The sequence below is a fragment of the Oncorhynchus keta genome, chromosome 7 (assembly GCF_023373465.1).
Source record: "Oncorhynchus keta strain PuntledgeMale-10-30-2019 chromosome 7, Oket_V2, whole genome shotgun sequence".
Taxonomy (NCBI): domain Eukaryota; kingdom Metazoa; phylum Chordata; class Actinopteri; order Salmoniformes; family Salmonidae; genus Oncorhynchus; species Oncorhynchus keta.
The window spans coordinates 4,780,275-4,799,429 of record NC_068427.1 but is presented as its reverse complement, the minus strand read 5'-3'; the positions used below and the strand labels follow the sequence as shown (position 1 = coordinate 4,799,429).

Below are 19,155 nucleotides of genomic sequence, written 5' to 3'. Positions count from 1 at the left end.
CAACCCCGTTGTGATACATACAGTGCAATGTGTATGTTGTTATCATCTACGAACAAGTGTTCCATTCGATAATACGATTCCAATCTCAAAGTGATCTCTAGGGAATAGTAAAAACAAATGAATATATTATTTTACAATACACATTAGTACAGAGAAGGGTCCATAGTTGTCAGGCCTAGGCTTCTAGGTTTTTAGTAGGCGAAGAAAAAAAACTATTACAGAATTTCCGAAGGGTTATTTCAAAGAGCACCCTTCTGAACTTCCCAACTGAATGAAGGAGTTCAATTCCTTGATTCCGACTCGTAAGAAAATGCTCCCAAGACATATCCTTACTTCAGACGCTCAGCTGGAAGACGGGCTTTAAACTTCTTAAAAGAAAAGGCTCTTTGTTATCATTTTTATTTTTATTTTACAGAACAAGTCAAGAGGCCAACATATGTGGTATTAATGGGTCAGAGGTAAAACATTCATGAAACAAACAAGGTCATGGAAACCACACAAGTAACCTTCCAATGCGTCAACATATTGCTATTGTCAAATGAACTAATGAAATTACGCCCGGCTTTTAAGCGCTGCGCCATCAGGGCATGCAATGGTTTTATCCTTGTTGTTGGCAATATTAAAATCATAAGCATTATCATGAATATTTAGTCAGAACTTCTGTGGGAGTTTTTTTTCTCTGTAAACCAAAAATAGTGAAAGGTGTGTTAGTGTCCATATATTAGTTTATATACATTTTACAATGTATGTTATAGGCTATGTATTTTAACACTTTCTGGCTCGTCCTGTATTCTGGCTCTGAGAAACTTGTTGAAATGTATGTCGTGGGGAATTTCAGATGGTCCTTTCTTCTAGAGGTAGATGGAAATAAGAACCTATGGGTCTCTGATCCGATTGAGTTTTCTTTCTTTCTCTTTCATATATTTTTGTCAAGTGACAGGGCCAAGGGGTTTTGTAGTTTTCCACGGAAATAAAGAAGTTCTTTTAAGAAGTCGGCAGACGTGACTTTGAACTTGGATCAGATCCTGCGTGTCCCGTGGTGCGGGGAGAAATAGATTCTTGGAAGAATGGCAGAGAACGCTCTGGCTGCCCCGGCTTGGGGCTGTGTGAGAGAGGGACAGGATTCCCAAAGTTTTCAGACGTCCTACCTACTCTCCGTCCCATTATTGCCCGCTATTTTAAGTGTTTGGGAGCCGAGAGGGACCAGAGAAAGTTTAATTTGTGTTGGAGCAGGAGCACTTGTGGGACTTGAGTTCAATGGGAGTGTAAGTAAACTTCCTTCACTTAGTGTGTACATTTCAATGGGCAGCTGTTGTTGGTAGACCATTGTTAAACGCAGTCCATACAGTACGCGCTTTGGATGAAAAGACTCACTATATTAGCAAACCTTGTGAGTTGGCGGTGTTTTTGCAGGCACGACTAGCAAGCGAGGTTTCTTGTTGAGATTTATTGGGGCTTTATGGTAGGCTATGGCAGTTGAAGGGAAGGACCATTAGGCTTTTGGATCTGGGCTATTTTATTCTTTAGTAGCCTATTGTAGAAACTCTATTTTATTTATTAATTTAATACATTTGTTTTCAACAAACACACCCAATTGTGATGAAGTTACACACAATTATTGTCTGTAATGCTCCCTAATATTTTCACCAAATTATGACTAATTAGAAATAATGGGTGTAGACCTATGGCAGTGTGTTTTAATTATCGTTAGGCAATAGATATCTATAGTAATCTCATTTTACGCATTTAAAAAAAAACTTTTACAGGATAAAAAACATTCAAACATAAGCTCATGCTGTTGATTGCAGATAACATAAACAGTAACCATATTTTTGGGGCAAGACTGACACACTGCACAAGCTAAGCAAAGTGAACAAACCACCAACCCGGCTCTTTACAAAAACAAGGTAAGTACTCTCTGAATATTTAGTACCTCGTGTGTGTGTGTGTGTGTGTGTGTGTGTGTGTGTGTGTGTGTGTGTGTGTGTGCGCGCGCGCGCGTGCAAAGCCATGCTTGGGGAATATATATCCCTGTAGTAAAGATTGAATATGCCATTGAAACAGTAGGCTAATACCACTTCCCAAAACCCAAACCCGTAATACACATGGGAACCCACATTAGAATTACTTCTAGAAGTGTCATTTTATAGGCATAGTAGACAATTGACTAACACACTACCTTTATAGACTCGTGATTTTTATGTTTTCAAATGATTAGGCAATGTTCTTTAGCAGAATATGAACATCATGTACTGTTGTCATGTAAAAAAAAGGGTAATTTTGGCATTACAATTGGTGCGCAGACTGCTGTGTAATATTTGAACAAACGTACGTATAGACTTACATGAGCCTATGGTAGTTCAGTGAGGGTTGCAGGAGCATATGCTATGAACATACATGATTCCCTTTATGGGGTAAATGATCAGTAAAAAAAAATTGATAGTACTCTGTTACACATATCTACAAGCTCTACAATATAAATGTGAGGATAAACAGTAGGAACATAAGGTAAGCATAGCGAATCAGAAAACAATATGCCATTTAATGTCATGAAATACATCATGAATAATGCATAATGCTCACTATTATATGTATTATGTATTCCATGAAATGAAATGGCATATTGGTTTCTGATTTCCTATATTGTATGCTTCAGTTTCCATTGTATAACTTCACATGTATATTGCAGAGCTTGTGGCCAATTTAAGCGTCCGTTATTACCCACTTATAAACGCAGCCAGGTCTCCCGTGATATAAGTCAGTTTGTATAAACGCGTGCGTTATTACGTATAGACTACATATAAACACTGTCAATACCTAAAATAATGTTTTGGCTAAATCATTGAAAATATTTGCTAACTACATCCGCCTGTCTAATGATAAATTGACTATGACTGTTTACATTTCATTACATGTGCTGACCCCACCTTCTCCCCAAAAGACCAGCTCGCTATTTCAATGATCGTTATTTTCTATCATATTTATTTAACCGTAGCTCAACTTTTAAAGCCCGTTATCACACAACGTGCAATTTCGTGTTGTCAAGCCACTGGTTATACAACAAGCTATAAAATTAAGGTTTTGAGGAATCATTTCCGATACTATGCCCCCCACCCACCCACCCACCCACCCCACCCCACACTCGCTCTCGCTCCCTCTCTCATTGTACCCTTCCCCCTAAAAGCCGCTCCTAACAAGTAGGCGGTAATTATTAGTGAAAATGGCGATCAGCTATTAGTCGTCAAAGCGGTACCTGCTATTGGAGGGGCACTTGGGATTGATGAGACGAAGTGGCCAATGAGACTGCTTGGAATGAATGACCGGGCTTCAGTTAAAGGGGGCGTAAGAGGAGCTAGTGCCAGTCCACGGTGAAAGAGGGACCCTCCGCGATAAACACAGACAAGCGAAAGAAATAAACACACCAATCCGAACAACAATCCGAGATGCTGCAACAACCCGCACTCTCTCCGTGCGAGGACACCTAGTAAGATAATTATTCAATTCTTCCTGTGTGTTTAAACGCAATCAGCATTCACAGTTTCCAGAGGAAAAACGCAAAGGAATCTCTTCGTTTCATGGGGATTTTTAGTAACAAGTTAACTACCAGTGAATATAGACGTGTTTGTGTAGTTTTTTTCCCCTACGAGCGGATCATCGCTTTGAACTTTACCTGATATGGTGTTTCCATGCAATGAAGTTGTGAATAACCCTAACCGAATATAATATTGAATTGTACTTTTCCCCCCAAAATTGTTTGTACACAAGCTGATTCGAACGAAATTCGCTTTGAGAGACCATGTTACTGGACGCAGGTCACCAGTTCCCCGGACTGGGAGTTGGCACGTTTGCCAGGCATCACACAGCGAGCGAGATGCAAGAGAGAGACTTGAGTTTAGCACAAAATAGCTTCGTCGACTCGGCACACATGGGTGCCTTTAAACTGAACCATGATCTTTCTCCGGGACAGAGCTCAGCCTTCACCTCTCAGGCGCCCGGCTACCCCACAGCAGCACTGGGTGCACACGCCGCCCATGTCACCTCGTACGCGAGTTCCCCATTCAACTCCACCAGGGACTTTCTTTTTCGCAGCCGCGGCTTCGGAGAATCCTCTCCGGCGAGCAGTCAGCACGCTATTTTCGGCCCCACTACCGGGTCTCTCCATCATTCCCACACAGACAGTCAAGGCCACATTCTGTTCCCCGGGATTCACGACCAGCATGGGTCCCACGGATCCCCGAATGTGCTCAACGGGCAAATGCGTATTGGACTACCAGGTGAGGTTTTCGGGCGTTCCGATCAGTACCACCAGGTCTCCAGCCCAAGGACCGACCCTTATTCGGCCGCCCAGCTTCATAACCAGTACAGCAGCATGAATATGAACATGGGTATGCACATGGGAGCTCACCAGCACCACCCGGGTGCCTTTTTCCGCTACATGCGGCAGCAGTGCATCAAACAGGAGCTCATCTGCAAATGGATCGACCAGGAGCAGCTAAGCAACCCCAAGAAGAGTTGCAACAAAACTTTCAGCACAATGCATGAGCTGGTCACGCACGTCTCCGTGGAGCACGTCGGAGGACCGGAGCAGAGCAACCACATTTGCTTTTGGGAAGAGTGCCCTCGCGAGAGCAAACCGTTTAAGGCAAAATACAAACTGGTGAATCACATTCGGGTCCACACGGGTGAGAAACCCTTCCCCTGCCCCTTCCCTGGATGTGGCAAGGTCTTCGCACGGTCGGAAAACTTGAAGATTCACAAGCGCACACATACAGGTAATTATAGAATATTTATAGCATTTTGCCCAAATGTTTCTCATCTCTCGAGCACTTTTTTCGTTTGGTAAAAGTATACGGCACAGTTAAGAATTCGCTGTGCCAAATGCGCCATGCTATATTTAATCTTAGCCAATTGCGTAGCCTGCAAAAATCGAATTATTCTCGTTGTCAAAACATCCTAGTTGACCAAATTTAAGATGACTATCGGTCGATAGGGTATTTTTTAGACTGCCAAAGGTAGACATTCACACCTATGGTCAAAGTAGATTTGGATTTAAGAAAGAAAAGCTGCTAGCATAACGTGCGAATTGTACTCTAAAAGAGTAAACACATAGCCGACGCGTCTCGAAACGATTAGATTTCGTCCAGTTTTGGAGAAACTCAATGTTTTGCAACAATGTGCTAAATTATGTAATATTCTGTCGAGGTTTTATGGTTTGTAAACTTAAAAATGGGTCAAAGGCGAGACGAGGGCTTCTGGCTCGCAGCGGAGCAGTAGTAAATCTCATCACCCGGTTTAATGTTTACGCAAGACTGAGCTTTTAGGATTATATCCGGAATGCCTCGCCTCTTTTTCACATATCGATTTATTTTGTTTTGTCCGTTGAGAATTATTGTTTGGCTTTTTGTTTTCTGGAAATCGTATTGCGAATTTACTCATCGCGAACATGCAAGTGTGTGAATGTGTGTAATGGCCTATTCTGTTCCCTCAAGCATTCCATTGGTAGTAGCCTAGGTGCTAGACGCATTACCAGCCTTTCACTTTGGGACTATTTTCTGGGGGGATTTAGTTGTGCTATACAGCCATGGAATTGGTCAGGTGCTAATTCGTTTTGTTATTGTTTCCCAGCAAATGGCGCGCCTTATGCACCAAAGGCTATTGCCCCACATGGGATGTTTGCGTATTGTTTAGGCTATATACATTTAACTCGGGCATGTTGTTACTATTTTGACATCAATTCTAAATTTCAGAGCCCTGACATATATTGAAATATAGTAGTCTATGAAATACACAAGTAGACCTAAATGTACTTAGCCTACTGGCTTACTCAATTGCTGTGATTCAAAGAAATAGGCTTCCCATAGGCCTACATGATAAGCTATTTCTTAAAACCACCATATAACATAACATTTCGGCACCCACGAACATAGTTAATGTTTTTAAATTAATTTTGTGTTACAATTGAGATTTAACTGATTGGAAGGCATGTGAGTGAAAATAACGGCACCCACTAAATATGACGAACGCTATGAATTAACCCGTTACTCCTCGTTGAATGGCCATGTTATTGAATCCAAAAACTATAGTATTCGGCCTAAGGCATAGACGTTTGGTAGGCTTTTGCTGAACTGAATCTAACGTGTCTGTTTTATACTTGTTTTTCGGCAGGAGAGAAACCATTCCAGTGTGAGTTTGAAGGCTGCGACAGGCGGTTTGCCAACAGCAGCGACCGAAAGAAGCACATGCACGTTCACACGTCAGACAAACCATATCTTTGCAAGATGTGTGACAAGTCCTACACACATCCCAGCTCTCTACGAAAACACATGAAGGTAAATTGACTTTCAGTCATTCACTTTCCAGCTGACAGCAGCATTTAAGGGCTGTGTACGTCTGTTGTTTTACGTTACGTTCCCCACCATTCTTGAAGCACTTTGAAATCATACTTCACAATTTGCCTGTCTTGGTATCATAAACTCATTTGATTTGCACTTTTCTCCAGGTCCACGAAGCGGCCCCCCCTCCAGCGTCCGACTCCTCGCCTGCAGCCAGTTCTGGTTATGAATCGTCCACTCCACCCGGTCTCGTCTCCCCTAACACCGAGACCCAAAGCAACAACAATCTGTCCCCCGCAGTCCACAACAACCACAATGGTCACAGCAGCCTATCGTCCAATTTCAGTGAATGGTATGTTTAGGACTGAACCGAAAAGCGAATACAAGACCATTGCTCAGAACCCCTACCAGCGCAGGAGATTCGGACACTTGTGCACCGAGGAGAGCACGAATAACCTACTATGAACGCTTCAAAATCATAAAAAGCGATTCAAAACCACCAGGGAAGAAATCTCACTTACCAACAGAAGAAAATATGTGATATGTTTAAGCTGTATTCAATATATTTGTAAATATTACACGCCCTCTTTCCCATTGGTTGTGATAGATTTTTGTCAGTCTGTGGTGTATAGATGTTCCTTCAATGGTAGCTATTTCTCTAACTGGACTTTTAGTGCACATTTTACGATTCAAGTTGTATTATGATGTTAAATGTTGTGATCCTAAGGCAAATTGATTGTAACTATACTAAACATCTATAAACTGGAAAGAGTGCCAAAGTCAACACTTAACTCAAACAGACCACAATATTTTGCTTGTGAATGTATATTTAGTTTGCTGGGCTTAACTTGTGATGTTTTGTGTTTTGGAAGTTTTGAATTGTGAAATGCTATCTGGAAGATTGTGAGGAAAATAAACGTTGTGCCGTTGGATTTTCTGTACCCCCTTCCTTTTGTAAATATCGACTGCCTTATTTATCCGTTTGTAATTAAATTATGGTATTTACTTGCTACAGATGAAACAATATTTATAAAGAATGTTTCTTTACTATACATATGTACAATTATGAGCTAAACACGGGCAGTTGTTTTGTTATGTGTTTTTGTTCAAAGTTAAAGAGGTGTTTTCTTCATTATTGTGATAAGAATTTTACTGCATACAAATATAATAAAAAGTGTTGCAAGCGTTAAAAAATGTCCCCGTCTTGATGTCTTCTTCACACTCATAGTGGTTTTGATAGGAACTCTACTGGTGCCAAACATGGTTATTAAGCGGGTCATTTCAGACCAGCATTTTCATATACCTATAAAGCTACGACTCATATTTGGTCAGCAAGAGTATGCATGCTATAAGAATATGGGTGTATCTGCACTATGTACATTATATTCTGCTTCAAGTGGTAAAAAAAAGTATGGTTTTAGATATGAAACCGCATCAGCTATGGATTCGTATTGCACCACCTCTCGTGAATAAGTCATGACGTATAACCATATAACAATCTGTTTGGTGAACATGGTCTGCAATCCATGTTAATGTGGCTTACAGTGTCAACACGGCAGGCCAAATTCCAAGTTTCAAGATATATGTGTAGCCTAGGCATAACCTTCTCGCTGGTCACAAAACAAACATTGTGGCTGAGGTTCATTTAAGCAGGTAAGGCCACAATGTAAACTCAACTAAAATGTATGTCTACTTGAAAGTAAAATTGGTAGGCTATCTAAATCAGGCTACTCAAACCCACATGTTATGAAGCCTAACCTATAGCCTAATTACCTCGACAAACCTGTACACACGCACATTAACGCGGTACCTGTACCCTCTATAGCCTCCTTATTGTTGTCATTTTTTGTGTTACTTACTATTATTATTATTTTTACTTTAGTTTATTTAGTAAATATTTTCTTAACTCTATTTCTCGAACTGTATTGTTTGCGAAGGGCTTGTAAAGTCAACGTTTCACGGTATTCGGTTGTACTCGGCAGCATGTGACAATACAATTTGATTTGAACTCCTGCTTATGTAATCGCTTGTTTGTCCATGCATCCAAATGAAATACAATGTAGAAAATTAACACCCGGCAATGACTCAGACCATTTCAATTTGAGACTTATGACAGCATCTTTTAACCGTTTTGGCACAGGCTTTACGTTTGGTAGAGAGACCCCTGTACTCCCGAAAAGCCAGCCGAACATCCCCTCCCCCACACGGGGAGGTTGCGCAGTCAGGGAAGCCGTGAACTTGAACTTGACTCAGTCCTGAGCGGGGCTGGAGCCTTCTGTATGCCGAGACATGGTTAGGCGTATGAATGCGTGTCAATATCATTTATACAGTTGTGTTGATTTATTTAAATCACTTGGGTATACTTTCTCTGACTGAGACTGTTGCTTTCTGGAATAGTTAGTGGATTGTATTGTTTAGGCAACACAGGTTGAGAGTATGGCTACTTGAAACGATTTGAGTGGTTGCTTCTGTCTGTGAATAAGACAGCCACGAGGGCTCATTGGTTACAGAACATCTGGCAGGTCCCGATAATCTTTGTACATACCCCCAGTGTATTTGCACTAATTCATAATTAGTAACCTAAACATGTATTTGCACTTAATGTATTATGTTTTTGACCATACAGGATTTTTTTTTTGTCTGCAGAAAATGTATTTGAGTTATGTGTGAGGGTAGGGAGTGGCCCAAAAAATAAATCTGGTAATGTCATATCATGAGCGATGAACGAGTGCATGTTGATGCAGGTGGCGAGTAACTGAGGCAGCTTTCTCAGTCTGAGACCATGTGAAGAGGCTATCCCGTCATTGACTTACCTACAATTCTCCGTGGCATATACATAAGCTGCTTACGTTTCTCGGCAATCAAACAATTTTTCTTCCTACCCCGTTCCAGCTCGGTTGAATCATTCATTGAATCAAAGTTTAATGTTCAGATGTCTTAGACATGTTTTCGCATTACCCGGATATACGCTACAGCCTCAACTAATTAACTAGTGAGTGAACATGTCGTATTCTTTCGAATTATGCTTTTCAATTGATTCCCAATGCCATTTAAATGATAGACTTCGAGTAAATAATTGCTAATGGCACCTGGAAGTGCGGAAGATATGTCTTGTGGGGAGCGGGAACATGTCAAAGATCAGCCCCAGGCAGCTCGATGATGCCGCCTCTTCCTCAGCGCATGCTCATCTCAAATGAATCAATGCTGGAGAAGGATGAGCTGGGAGCAGAGGTGTCATGCAAAAAGGGGGTACAGGGGCATGTGCCCCCTTAGATTTGTCCCGTTAAAAAAACACTCCTAGCACCCTGGCAATCTTATACAGTTGGTATTAGCTAGCCCAGATGTGTTCCCAATCTCCCAACCTAGGAACTGGCTTCAAGATAGAGCTTGTCTAACTGTTTTAGCTGGCATGACTGTTGGTATAGTTTAAATATGCTTCTCTACATCTCTGCTAAAATCGGAATAAAATGTTGAAAGGTCTTATTCAGTACATTTAGTTATTGCTTGCTTTTCTATGCATAAAAGTATACATATTTTGTACATAAATTAAACACGGGTATGGTTCTAGATTGCAGATTAAAGCTGTTTCAGGTGTTTCAAAATGCAGAATTTTCCAGTCTCCAGACCAGCCCCCAGTCACCCTCACATACAGTTAGAGCTTCAGAACCGAGCTTTAGGTGCTATTGATAGAGAGGAAACATGTTTTGGTTTCGTTTTGGCACCACTTACCCTACAGGCTAATCTGTCATTTGTGTGAGGTGTATAGGCTAATTATGTAGCCTAAATGGGATACATTTTTAAGCATTATTGCAACATTCAATAAACACGCTTATTCAGAGCTTAGAGTAAACGTCTTTAGTACTTTACCCAAAGTAGCCCATGGGCTACGTATACACATACACATTAATATTAGGCCTACACAATTTCCCCAAAGACAGACCATATATAGAACATTGAGAGCAGATGAATTCAACATAAGTCTAGTTATTAAAAAGTATAGGTCAGGGTATATGAATGTCTTTTTTAAATTCAGTTGCTCTCAGTGACAAGGGGCAGATACACAATTCAAATACTCAAGTCTGTGGGGAAACGTTGTGTGTCTGTATGTGTTTGTGTTTGTGTAACGTGTGTTTGAGTGGGTGGGTGTGAGTATGGACGTGAGAAAGGGGGTGGTATAGCAGATGTGGGTGGAAGTGTGTGTGCGCGGGTGGGAGGGTGTTTGTTGTAAGAATTATGTTCACGAGTTCGCTCGTACCTCTGCTCCAGGTACAGTCAAGAAGGATAGGAGGAGCAGAAATCAAACAATGAACTTCATATTGAGTAAAACATATACAAAAACACAATATGCTACCTTGGAAAGGCATTAGGGTTATGATACAAATGAATGCTTTATTCTGGGACATTGCTAAAACAGGAGGTTGGTAGTACCTTAATTGGGGAGGACGGGCTCGTGTTAATGGCTGGTGCGGAATCTGTGGAATGGTATCAAATATAGCCAACACATGGTTTCCATGTTGTTTGATGCCATTCCATTTGCTCCATTCCAGCCATTATTATGAGCCGTTCTCCCCTTCAGCAGCCTCCACTGAACACTCAGGAACATAAACACTCATTGGGCTACTGCATATTGGCAATTTTATTGTATAGCACTAATTAGCTTAATTTGATACCAACGAAAGACTTGGTAGGGCTACATGCTTTTTACCAAAATCATTTTATGTATCTTGTGAGAGGAAATGTTTTTCACACATCCAATACGATTTAATAATTTATATTTCAATGCTTATTGTATTTCTTTAAATTTTCCAAAAAATCACCATTGAGATAGAAGATCAAATGAAATTAGAAAAATTTTTAAATATAAAGCCATTTACAAACATTAAAGTAATTGAAGACATAATCTCCCAAACAATTACATTCTAAGCCATACCAATTTAGTTAGTTGGTGATATGGACATTAAGGAACTTGAAGCTCTCAAGCTGCTCCACTGCAGCCCCATCGATGAGAATGGGGGTGTGCTCGGTCCTCCTTTTCCTGTAGTCCACAATCATCTCCTTTTTATTGATCACGTTGACGGAGAGGTTGTTATTCTGGCACCACACGGCCAGGTCTCTTACCTCCTCCCTATAGGCTGTTTCGTTGTTGTCGGTGATCGTTGTTGTGTCATCGGAAAACTTAATGATGGTGTTGGACTCTTGCCTAGCCGTGCAGTCATGAGTGAACAGGGAGTACAGGAGGAGACTGAGCACGAACCCCTGAGGGGTCCCTGTGTTGAGGATCAGCATAGCTGATGTGCTGTTATCTACCCTCTTTAGTATCTGGTGCCGACAGAGATGGCCGCCTCGCTTTGCGTTCTTAGGAAACTATGCAGTATTTTGTATTTTTTTGGTATTATTTCTTACACTGTTACCCCAGGAAATCTTAAGTCTTATTACATACAGCCGGGAGTAACTATTGGATATAAGAGAAATGTCAACTTACCAACATTACAACCAGGAATACGACTTTCCCAAAGCGGATCCTCTGTTTGTTCCACCACCCAGGACAATGGATCGGATCCCATCAGGCGAACCAAAACAACGGCGCCGCAGAAGGAGCAGATGGAGCAGTCTTCTGGTCAGGCTCCGTAGACGGTCACATCGCTCACCGCTCCCGAGCATACTACTCTCCAATGTCCAGTCTCTTGACAACAAGGTAGATAAAATCAGAGCAAGAGTTGCCTTCCAGAGAGACATCCGAGATTGTAACATTCTCTGTTTCATGGAAATATGGCTCACTCAGGATACGTTATCAAAGTCGACACAACCACTAGGTTTCTTCACGCATCACGCCAACAGAAACAAACATCTCTCTGGTAAGAAGAAGGGCGGTTGTGTATGCCTTATGATTAATGAGTCGTGGTGTGATCATAACAACATACAGGAACTCAAGTCCTTTTCTTCCCCTGACCTAGAATTCCTTACAATAAAATGCCGACCGCATTATCTACCAAAAGAATTGTCTTCGATATAATCACGGTCGTGTACATTCCCCACCAAGCAAACACCTCGACAGCCCTTAAAAAACTTAATTGGACTCTATGTAAACTGGAAACCACATATTCTGAGGCTGCATTTATTGTAGCTGGGGATTTTAACAAGGCTAATCTGAAAAAAGGCTCCCTAAATTTATCAGCATATCAAATGCCTGTTCACCCCGCTATCATCCAGAAGGCGAAGTCAGTACAGGTGCATCAAAGCTTGGACCGAGAGACTGAAAAACAGCTTCTATCTCAAGGCCATCAGACTGTTAAACAGCCATCACTAACATTGAGTGGCTGCTGCCAACATACTGACTCAAATCTCTAGCCACTTTAACTTCTCTAGGGTAGGGGGCAGCATTTTTTGAATTTTGGATGAAAAGCGTGCCCAAATTAAACTGCTTTCTACTCAGGCCCAGAAGATAGGATATGCATATAATTGGCAGAGTTGGATAGAAAACACTCTAAAGTTTCCAAAATTATTAAAATAGGGTTTGTGAATATAACAGAACTGATTTAGCAGGCAAAAACCTGATAAAAATCCATTTAGGAAGTAGGATTTTTTTTGTTGTTGTTGTAGTTTTCTATTCAATGCCATTACAGTATCCATTTACTTAGGACTTAAATTGCAGTTCCTATGCCTTCCACCAGATGTCAACAGTCTTTCTAAATGGTTTCAGGCTTGTATTCTGAAAAATAAGGGAGTAAGAGCAGTCTGAATGAGCGGTCCCTGCCGTGTCACAGAGCTTTTTCATGCGCGCGACCAAGTGAGTGCATTTATTGTTTACCTTTTAAATTGACAGCGTTATTGTCCGGTTGAAATATTATCGATTATTTAGGCTAAAAATTACCTGAGGATTGAATACAAACAACGTTTGACATGTTTCTATGAACTTTCTGGATACAATTTTGATTTTATGTCTGCCTGTTGCGACTGCGTTTGAGCCTGTGGATTATTGAAGAAAGCACACAAACAAAATGGAGGTTTTTGGATATAAAGAGAGACTTTATCGATCAAATGGAAAATGTATTGAATAAATAAATGTCTTCTGAGAGCAACCATATGAAGATCATCAAAGGTAATTGAGTAATTTGATCTCTATTTCTGACTTGTGTAACTCTTCTACTTGGCTGGTTACTGTTTGTAATGATTTGTCTGCTGGGCGATGTTCTCAAATAATCGTAAGGTATGCTTTTGCCGTAAAGCATTTTTTAAATCTGACACCGTGGTTGGATTCACAAGAAGTTAATCTTTAAACCTATGTAAAATAATTGTATCTTTTCTTTTTATCTTCATCGGCCCCATCTTGGTGGTATTTACAGTGTTTGTGCTCCACTGGTTGACCTTTTCTCATGGCAACTGGCCACTGATCTTGCTGCTGTGGTTGCACACTGCAGTATTTTGCCTAACAGATATGGGAGTTTATCTGTTTGATTTGTTTTGAATTATTTGTGGGCCCGTGTGAAAGGTAGGAAACATGTGCCTCTTATATAATCAAACATTTGGCAGGAGATTTGGAAGTGCAGCTCAGTTTCCACCTTATTTTGTGGGCAGTATACACATAGCCTGTCTTCTCTCGAGAGCCAGGTTTGCCTAAGGCAGCTTCTCTCAATAGCAAGGCTATTCCAACTGGGTTGGTAGCCTACATAGTCAAGGAATTTCTTTATTTTGGGTCAGTCACAGAGGTCAGGTATTACAATTTGTTTTTTGGTGGATTCTTTCCAGTGTGGCAAATTGTGTTGCTGTCTTGGGGCTCTGTGGAGTCTGTTCGTGAACAGAGCCCCAGAACGAGCTGCTGAGGGGACATCTTCTCTAGGTTAATCTCTCTGTAGGTAAGAACTTTGTGGTGGAATGCGTGGGCATTTCTTCCTTTTAGGTGTAGAATTTAACAGCTCTTTTCGAGATTTTGATAGCTATCGTTTAAAGTCCTAATTATGGTCTGCATGCACTGTTTGGGGTTTTGCGTTGAAGGACAGTACCAGACAAAGGTTTGGACACACCTACTCATTCAAGGGTTTTTCTTTATTTTTACTATTTTCTACATTGTAGAATAATAGTGAAGACATCTTAACTATGAAATAACCATATGGAATCATGTAGTAACTAAAAAAGTGTTAAACAAATTAAAATCTATTTTCTATTTTAGATTCTTCGAAGTAGCCACCCTTTGCCTTGAAGACAGCTTTGCACACTCTTGGCATTCTCTCAACCAGCTTCACCTGGAATGCTTTTCCAACAATCTTGAAGGAGTTCCCACATATGCCGAACCATTGTTGGCTGCTTTTCTTTCACACTGTGGTCCAACTCATCCCAAACCATCTCAAATAGGTTGAGATTGGGTGATTGTGGAGACCAGGTCATCTTATGAAGCACTCCACCACTCTCCTTCTTGGTCAAATAGTCCTTACACAGCCTGGAGGTGTGTTTGGTTCATTGTTCTGTAGAAAAACAAATGATAGCCCCACTATGCGCAAACTAGATGGGTTGGCGTATCGCTGCAAAATGCTGTGGTAGTGATGCTGTTTAAGTGTGCCTTGAATTCTAAATAAATCTTCAACAGTGTCACTAGCAACGCACCCCCACACCATCACACCACCTCCACCATGCCTCACGATGCAGAGATCATCCATTCACCTACATTGCATCTCACAAAGACACAGCAGTTGGAAGTTTTTTTTTCAACGTAGCACCAAGAACCTGCCTGTCTCCCGCTTTTCTCGTACTTTTTACACTCTGTAGTGTGTGGAACTACACAATGTCTCACTGGAACTTTCACAATGTTATTCAAATACATTATTATGATACATTATTTCGATATGAGTGTTTTCCCACACTCTACTCCAGTTAGGTACAAATTGGAGGAGGGACAGCAAATAAATAACAAATAAATAGCAAACAAATAAATACATATTTGTGGCTCCTTACCACAATCAATCAGTATGGCAAAAAATAATCTCTGCTCAGAGGACCTGAGAAATAATTTTTGCAGAGAGAGAAGCTAGTTTGGAAGGAACGTCTTCCACTTTGGAAGATGAAGAATTTTCCAAATATGAGGATCATGTCTCTGACAATTCTGAGTCTGACAGTGAGTTAAAAGAAGTGGATGAGATTGACCCTCAAGACAAGCCTGTCACCAACCAGCTCATCAGCATCCTGAAGGAGGAGAAATATGGATGTTAAAAAATGCTAAAATTGAATGGTCCTCTTGCCCAAGAAATGAGCCACCCAGCATGGATGCCAATGTGATAAGGATGTTATAGAAGAGAGATGGAAGGAGATGGATCAAACTCATTTACATGCACAGTTTGTGGTTCTTATCCTCATAAGGATCGGCCCATTTTATTCAATTTTCGCCTAAAATGTCTAAATCTAATCTAATTGCCTGTAGCTCAGGATCTGAAGCAAGGATATGCATACACTTGATACCATAGGTACAATTTAGATTTTGGCAACTAGATGACAGCAGTGTATTTGCAAAGTTTTACACTGATTCAATGAACCATTGCATTTCTGTTCAAAATGTTGTATCAAGACTGCCCAAATGTGCCTAATTGGTTTATTAACACATTTCCAAGTTCAAAACGGTGCACTCTCCTCAAACAATAGCATGGCATTCTTTCACTGTAAGAGAGAGCAACTGTAAATTGGATAGTGCAGTTAGATTAACAAGAATTTAAGCTTTCTGCCCATATAAGATACAGTTGAACGTTTACATATACCTTAGCCAACTACATTTTAACTCAGTTTTTCACAATTCCTGACATTTAATCCTATTAAACTTCCCCTGTCTTAGGTCAGTTAGGATCACCACTTTATTTTAAGAATATGAAATGTCAGAATAATAGTAGAGAGAATGATTAATTTAATATTTTCTTTCTTTCATCACCTTCACAGTGGGTCAGAAGTTTACATACACTCAATTAGAATTTGGTAGCATTGCCTTTCAATTGTTAAACATTTTGGATAGCCTTCCACAAGCTTCCCACAAAGAGATGGGAAGAGCTGGTGTAACTGACAGAGCTGGTGTAACTGAGTCATGTTTGTAGGCCTCCTTGCTAGCATCAACTTTTTCAGTTCTGCCCACACATTTTCTATGGGATTGAGGTCAGGGATTTGTGATGGCCACTCCAATACCTTGACTTTGCTGTCCTTAAGCCGTTTTTCCACAACTTTGGAAGTATGCTTGGGGTCTTCGTCCATTTTGTAGACCCACTTCCAACCAAGCTTTACCTTCCAGACTGATGTCTTGAGATGTTGCTTCAATATATCCACATACTTTTCCACCCTCATGAAGCAATCTATTTTGTGAAGTGCACCAGTCCCTCCTGCAGCAAAGCACCCTCACAACATGATGCTGCCACCCCCGTGGTTCACGGTTGGGATGGTGTCTTCGGCTTGCAAGTCTCCCCCTTTTTCCTTACAAACTGTATGGTCATTACGGCCAAACAGTTCTAATGATGTTTCATCAGAACATAGGACATATCTCCAAAAAGTACTAATTTTGTCCCCATGTGCAGTTGCAAAATGTAGTCTGGCTCTTCCTTGCTGAGCGGCCTTTCAGGTTATGTCGATATAGGACTCGTTTAGCTGTGGATATGGATACTTTTGTACCTGGTTCCTCCAGTATCTTCACAAGGTCCTTTGCTGTTGTTCTGGGATTGATTTACACTTGTCGCACCAATGTGCGTTCATCTCTAGGAGACAGAAGGCGTCTCCTTCCTGTGCGGTATGACGGCTGCGTGGTCCCACAGTGTTTATACTTGCATATTATTGTTTGTACAGATGAACGTGGTACCTTTAGGCATTTGGAATTTGCTCTCAAGGGATGAACCAGACTTGTGGAGGTCTACAATTTTTTTTCTGAGGCCTTGGCTGATTTCTTTTGATTTTCCCCATGATGTCAAGCAAAGAGGCACTGAGTTTGAAGTTAGGCCTTGAATTACATCAACAGGTACACCTCCAATTGACTCAAAATGTCAATTAGCCTATCAGAAGTTTCTAAAGCCAGGACATCATTTTCGGGAAGCTTTCCAAGCTTTTTAAAGGCATAGTCAACTTAGCGTATGTCAACTTCTAACCCACTGGAATTGTGATACAGTGAATTATAAGTGAAATATTCTGTCCGTAAACAATTGTTGGAAAAATGACTTGTGTGATGCATAAAGTATATGTCCTAACCGACTTGCCAAAACTAGGTTGTTAACAAGAAATGTGTGGAGTGGTTGAAAAGCTAATTTGAATGGCTCCATCCTAAGTGTATGTAAACTTCCAACTCCAACTGTATGTCTGTGTCCTGGGAAATGTTTGTGTTATTTACAACCTCATGCTAATCACATTAGCCTCAACCATCCCATGGGGGGGGACACCGAACCCGTAGAGGATTTATCATTGCTGATGTTGTCAGATCCAATAGTAATCCACAGAATCCCCTTGGGATGCGGAAACTGGCAGAGAACTTTTCCGTGCAACAATGTCTCCGGGAAAACTTCCACATAATTTGCTTCGATAACCAAGACACCAGACGAGCTGGGCAGCAGAGAGACAAGCTAGCTGCTATCAAGTCATTATGGGACAAGTGGGTGGACCGCCTTCCCCTGTTTTACAACCCTGGGCCCAACGTTACTGTTGATGAGCAGCTTATGCCATTTCAGGGGCGCTGCCCCTTCAGGCATTACATACTGTCTAAACAAAAATATGGAATCAATATCTGGACTGCCTGTGATGCTGTTTCATCACATGCGTGGAACTTGCAAGTGTATATGGGGAAGCCAGATGGAAGCGCCCCTGAGAAGAACTAAGGGATGCGGGTTGTCCTGGACGTGATATCACATGCAATATCTTTTTTATTTCGCACAAACTGGGACAGGAGCTCCTCACCAGGAAGCTGACAATGGTAGGAACAGTAAGAAAAAAACAAGCCAGAGCTCCCACCTCAGCCGTTGAGCTATCAATTCCTCTAAGTTTGTGTTCACGGCCAACACGTCTCTAGTGTCCTACGTGCCAAAGAGGCAAAAATGTGGTACTGATGAGTATGCTGCATGGGGATCAGAGAATCTGTGGCCAGAAAAAAAAAACATAAATCAAAATGGACTACAATTTCACAAAAGGATGGGTGGACAATTTAGACAAACTGGTGACTGGCTATAACTGCAAAAGGAGAACCCTACGCTGGCCACTAGTGATAATCTTCAACATCTTGGACATCAGCGTACAATGTGTTTCTCATCTAGATGGCATTGAACCCAGATTGGAACCTCTTTCTCGTGGAGCTGGGAAAGGCATCGTTAAGACCTGAAATCCAGAGGAGGCAACATATCCCAAGGACCCCAGCTTCTGCAGCCATCGTGAGGAGGATTCAGGAGGAGGATGCTGGTGCCCCATTACCCTGACCCAGAGAACCATCAACTCCAATGCCGGAAGTATGTGTTGCATATGTGTGTGTCTGACTCTCCTACCTTGGCCTGCTGTAACTATATACTGTATGTGAGTGAGATGTTAGTAAAATTCCTGAACTGTGTTTTCATCATTTCAGATTGCAGCCAGTAGCAACAAGATGTGTGTGGACCCAAGAAGGACAGGAAGAGACAGTACACATGCATCAAGTGCAATAAATATATTTGCAACACACACAGTAAAACTCTGTCCCTCATATGGTGTGTAGACTGGCCTTAATTTGTGTTCAATGGGAGTGATTTACAATTTCCAAAAAATACTATATGTAAAATTTGTCCTTCCAATTTGTTCAGTTCAAAGCAATAAGCTGAAAACCTTTCATTGTTTATATTTGATCATGTATTGTTTA

General features: G+C 41.1%; 1 protein-coding gene across 1 annotated transcript; it reads left to right on the top strand.

Moving 5' to 3' along the window:
* The first annotated feature begins 1,050 nt into the window (after positions 1–1,050).
* Positions 1,051–7,528, top strand: zic2a (zic family member 2 (odd-paired homolog, Drosophila), a). The gene is made up of 5 exons (XM_035773093.2): positions 1,051–1,265; positions 1,809–1,907; positions 3,766–4,772; positions 6,166–6,329; positions 6,500–7,528. The coding sequence occupies exons 3-5, from the start codon at positions 3,797–3,799 to the stop codon at positions 6,692–6,694; spliced, it is 1,335 nt and encodes a 444-aa protein (XP_035628986.1). The 5' UTR covers positions 1,051–1,265; positions 1,809–1,907; positions 3,766–3,796; the 3' UTR covers positions 6,695–7,528.
* Positions 7,529–19,155: the final 11,627 nt, after the last annotated feature.

Excerpts from the sequence above, each read along its gene's own strand:
- zic2a (XM_035773093.2), top strand. The coding sequence starts at position 3,797 with ATGTTACTGGACGCAGGTCACCAGTTCCCCGGACTGGGAGTTGGCACG. Across the intron at positions 4,773-6,165 it reads TCACAAGCGCACACATACAG|GAGAGAAACCATTCCAGTGT; the intron begins GTAATTATAGAA and ends GTTTTTCGGCAG. Across the intron at positions 6,330-6,499 it reads CTCTACGAAAACACATGAAG|GTCCACGAAGCGGCCCCCCC; the intron begins GTAAATTGACTT and ends ACTTTTCTCCAG.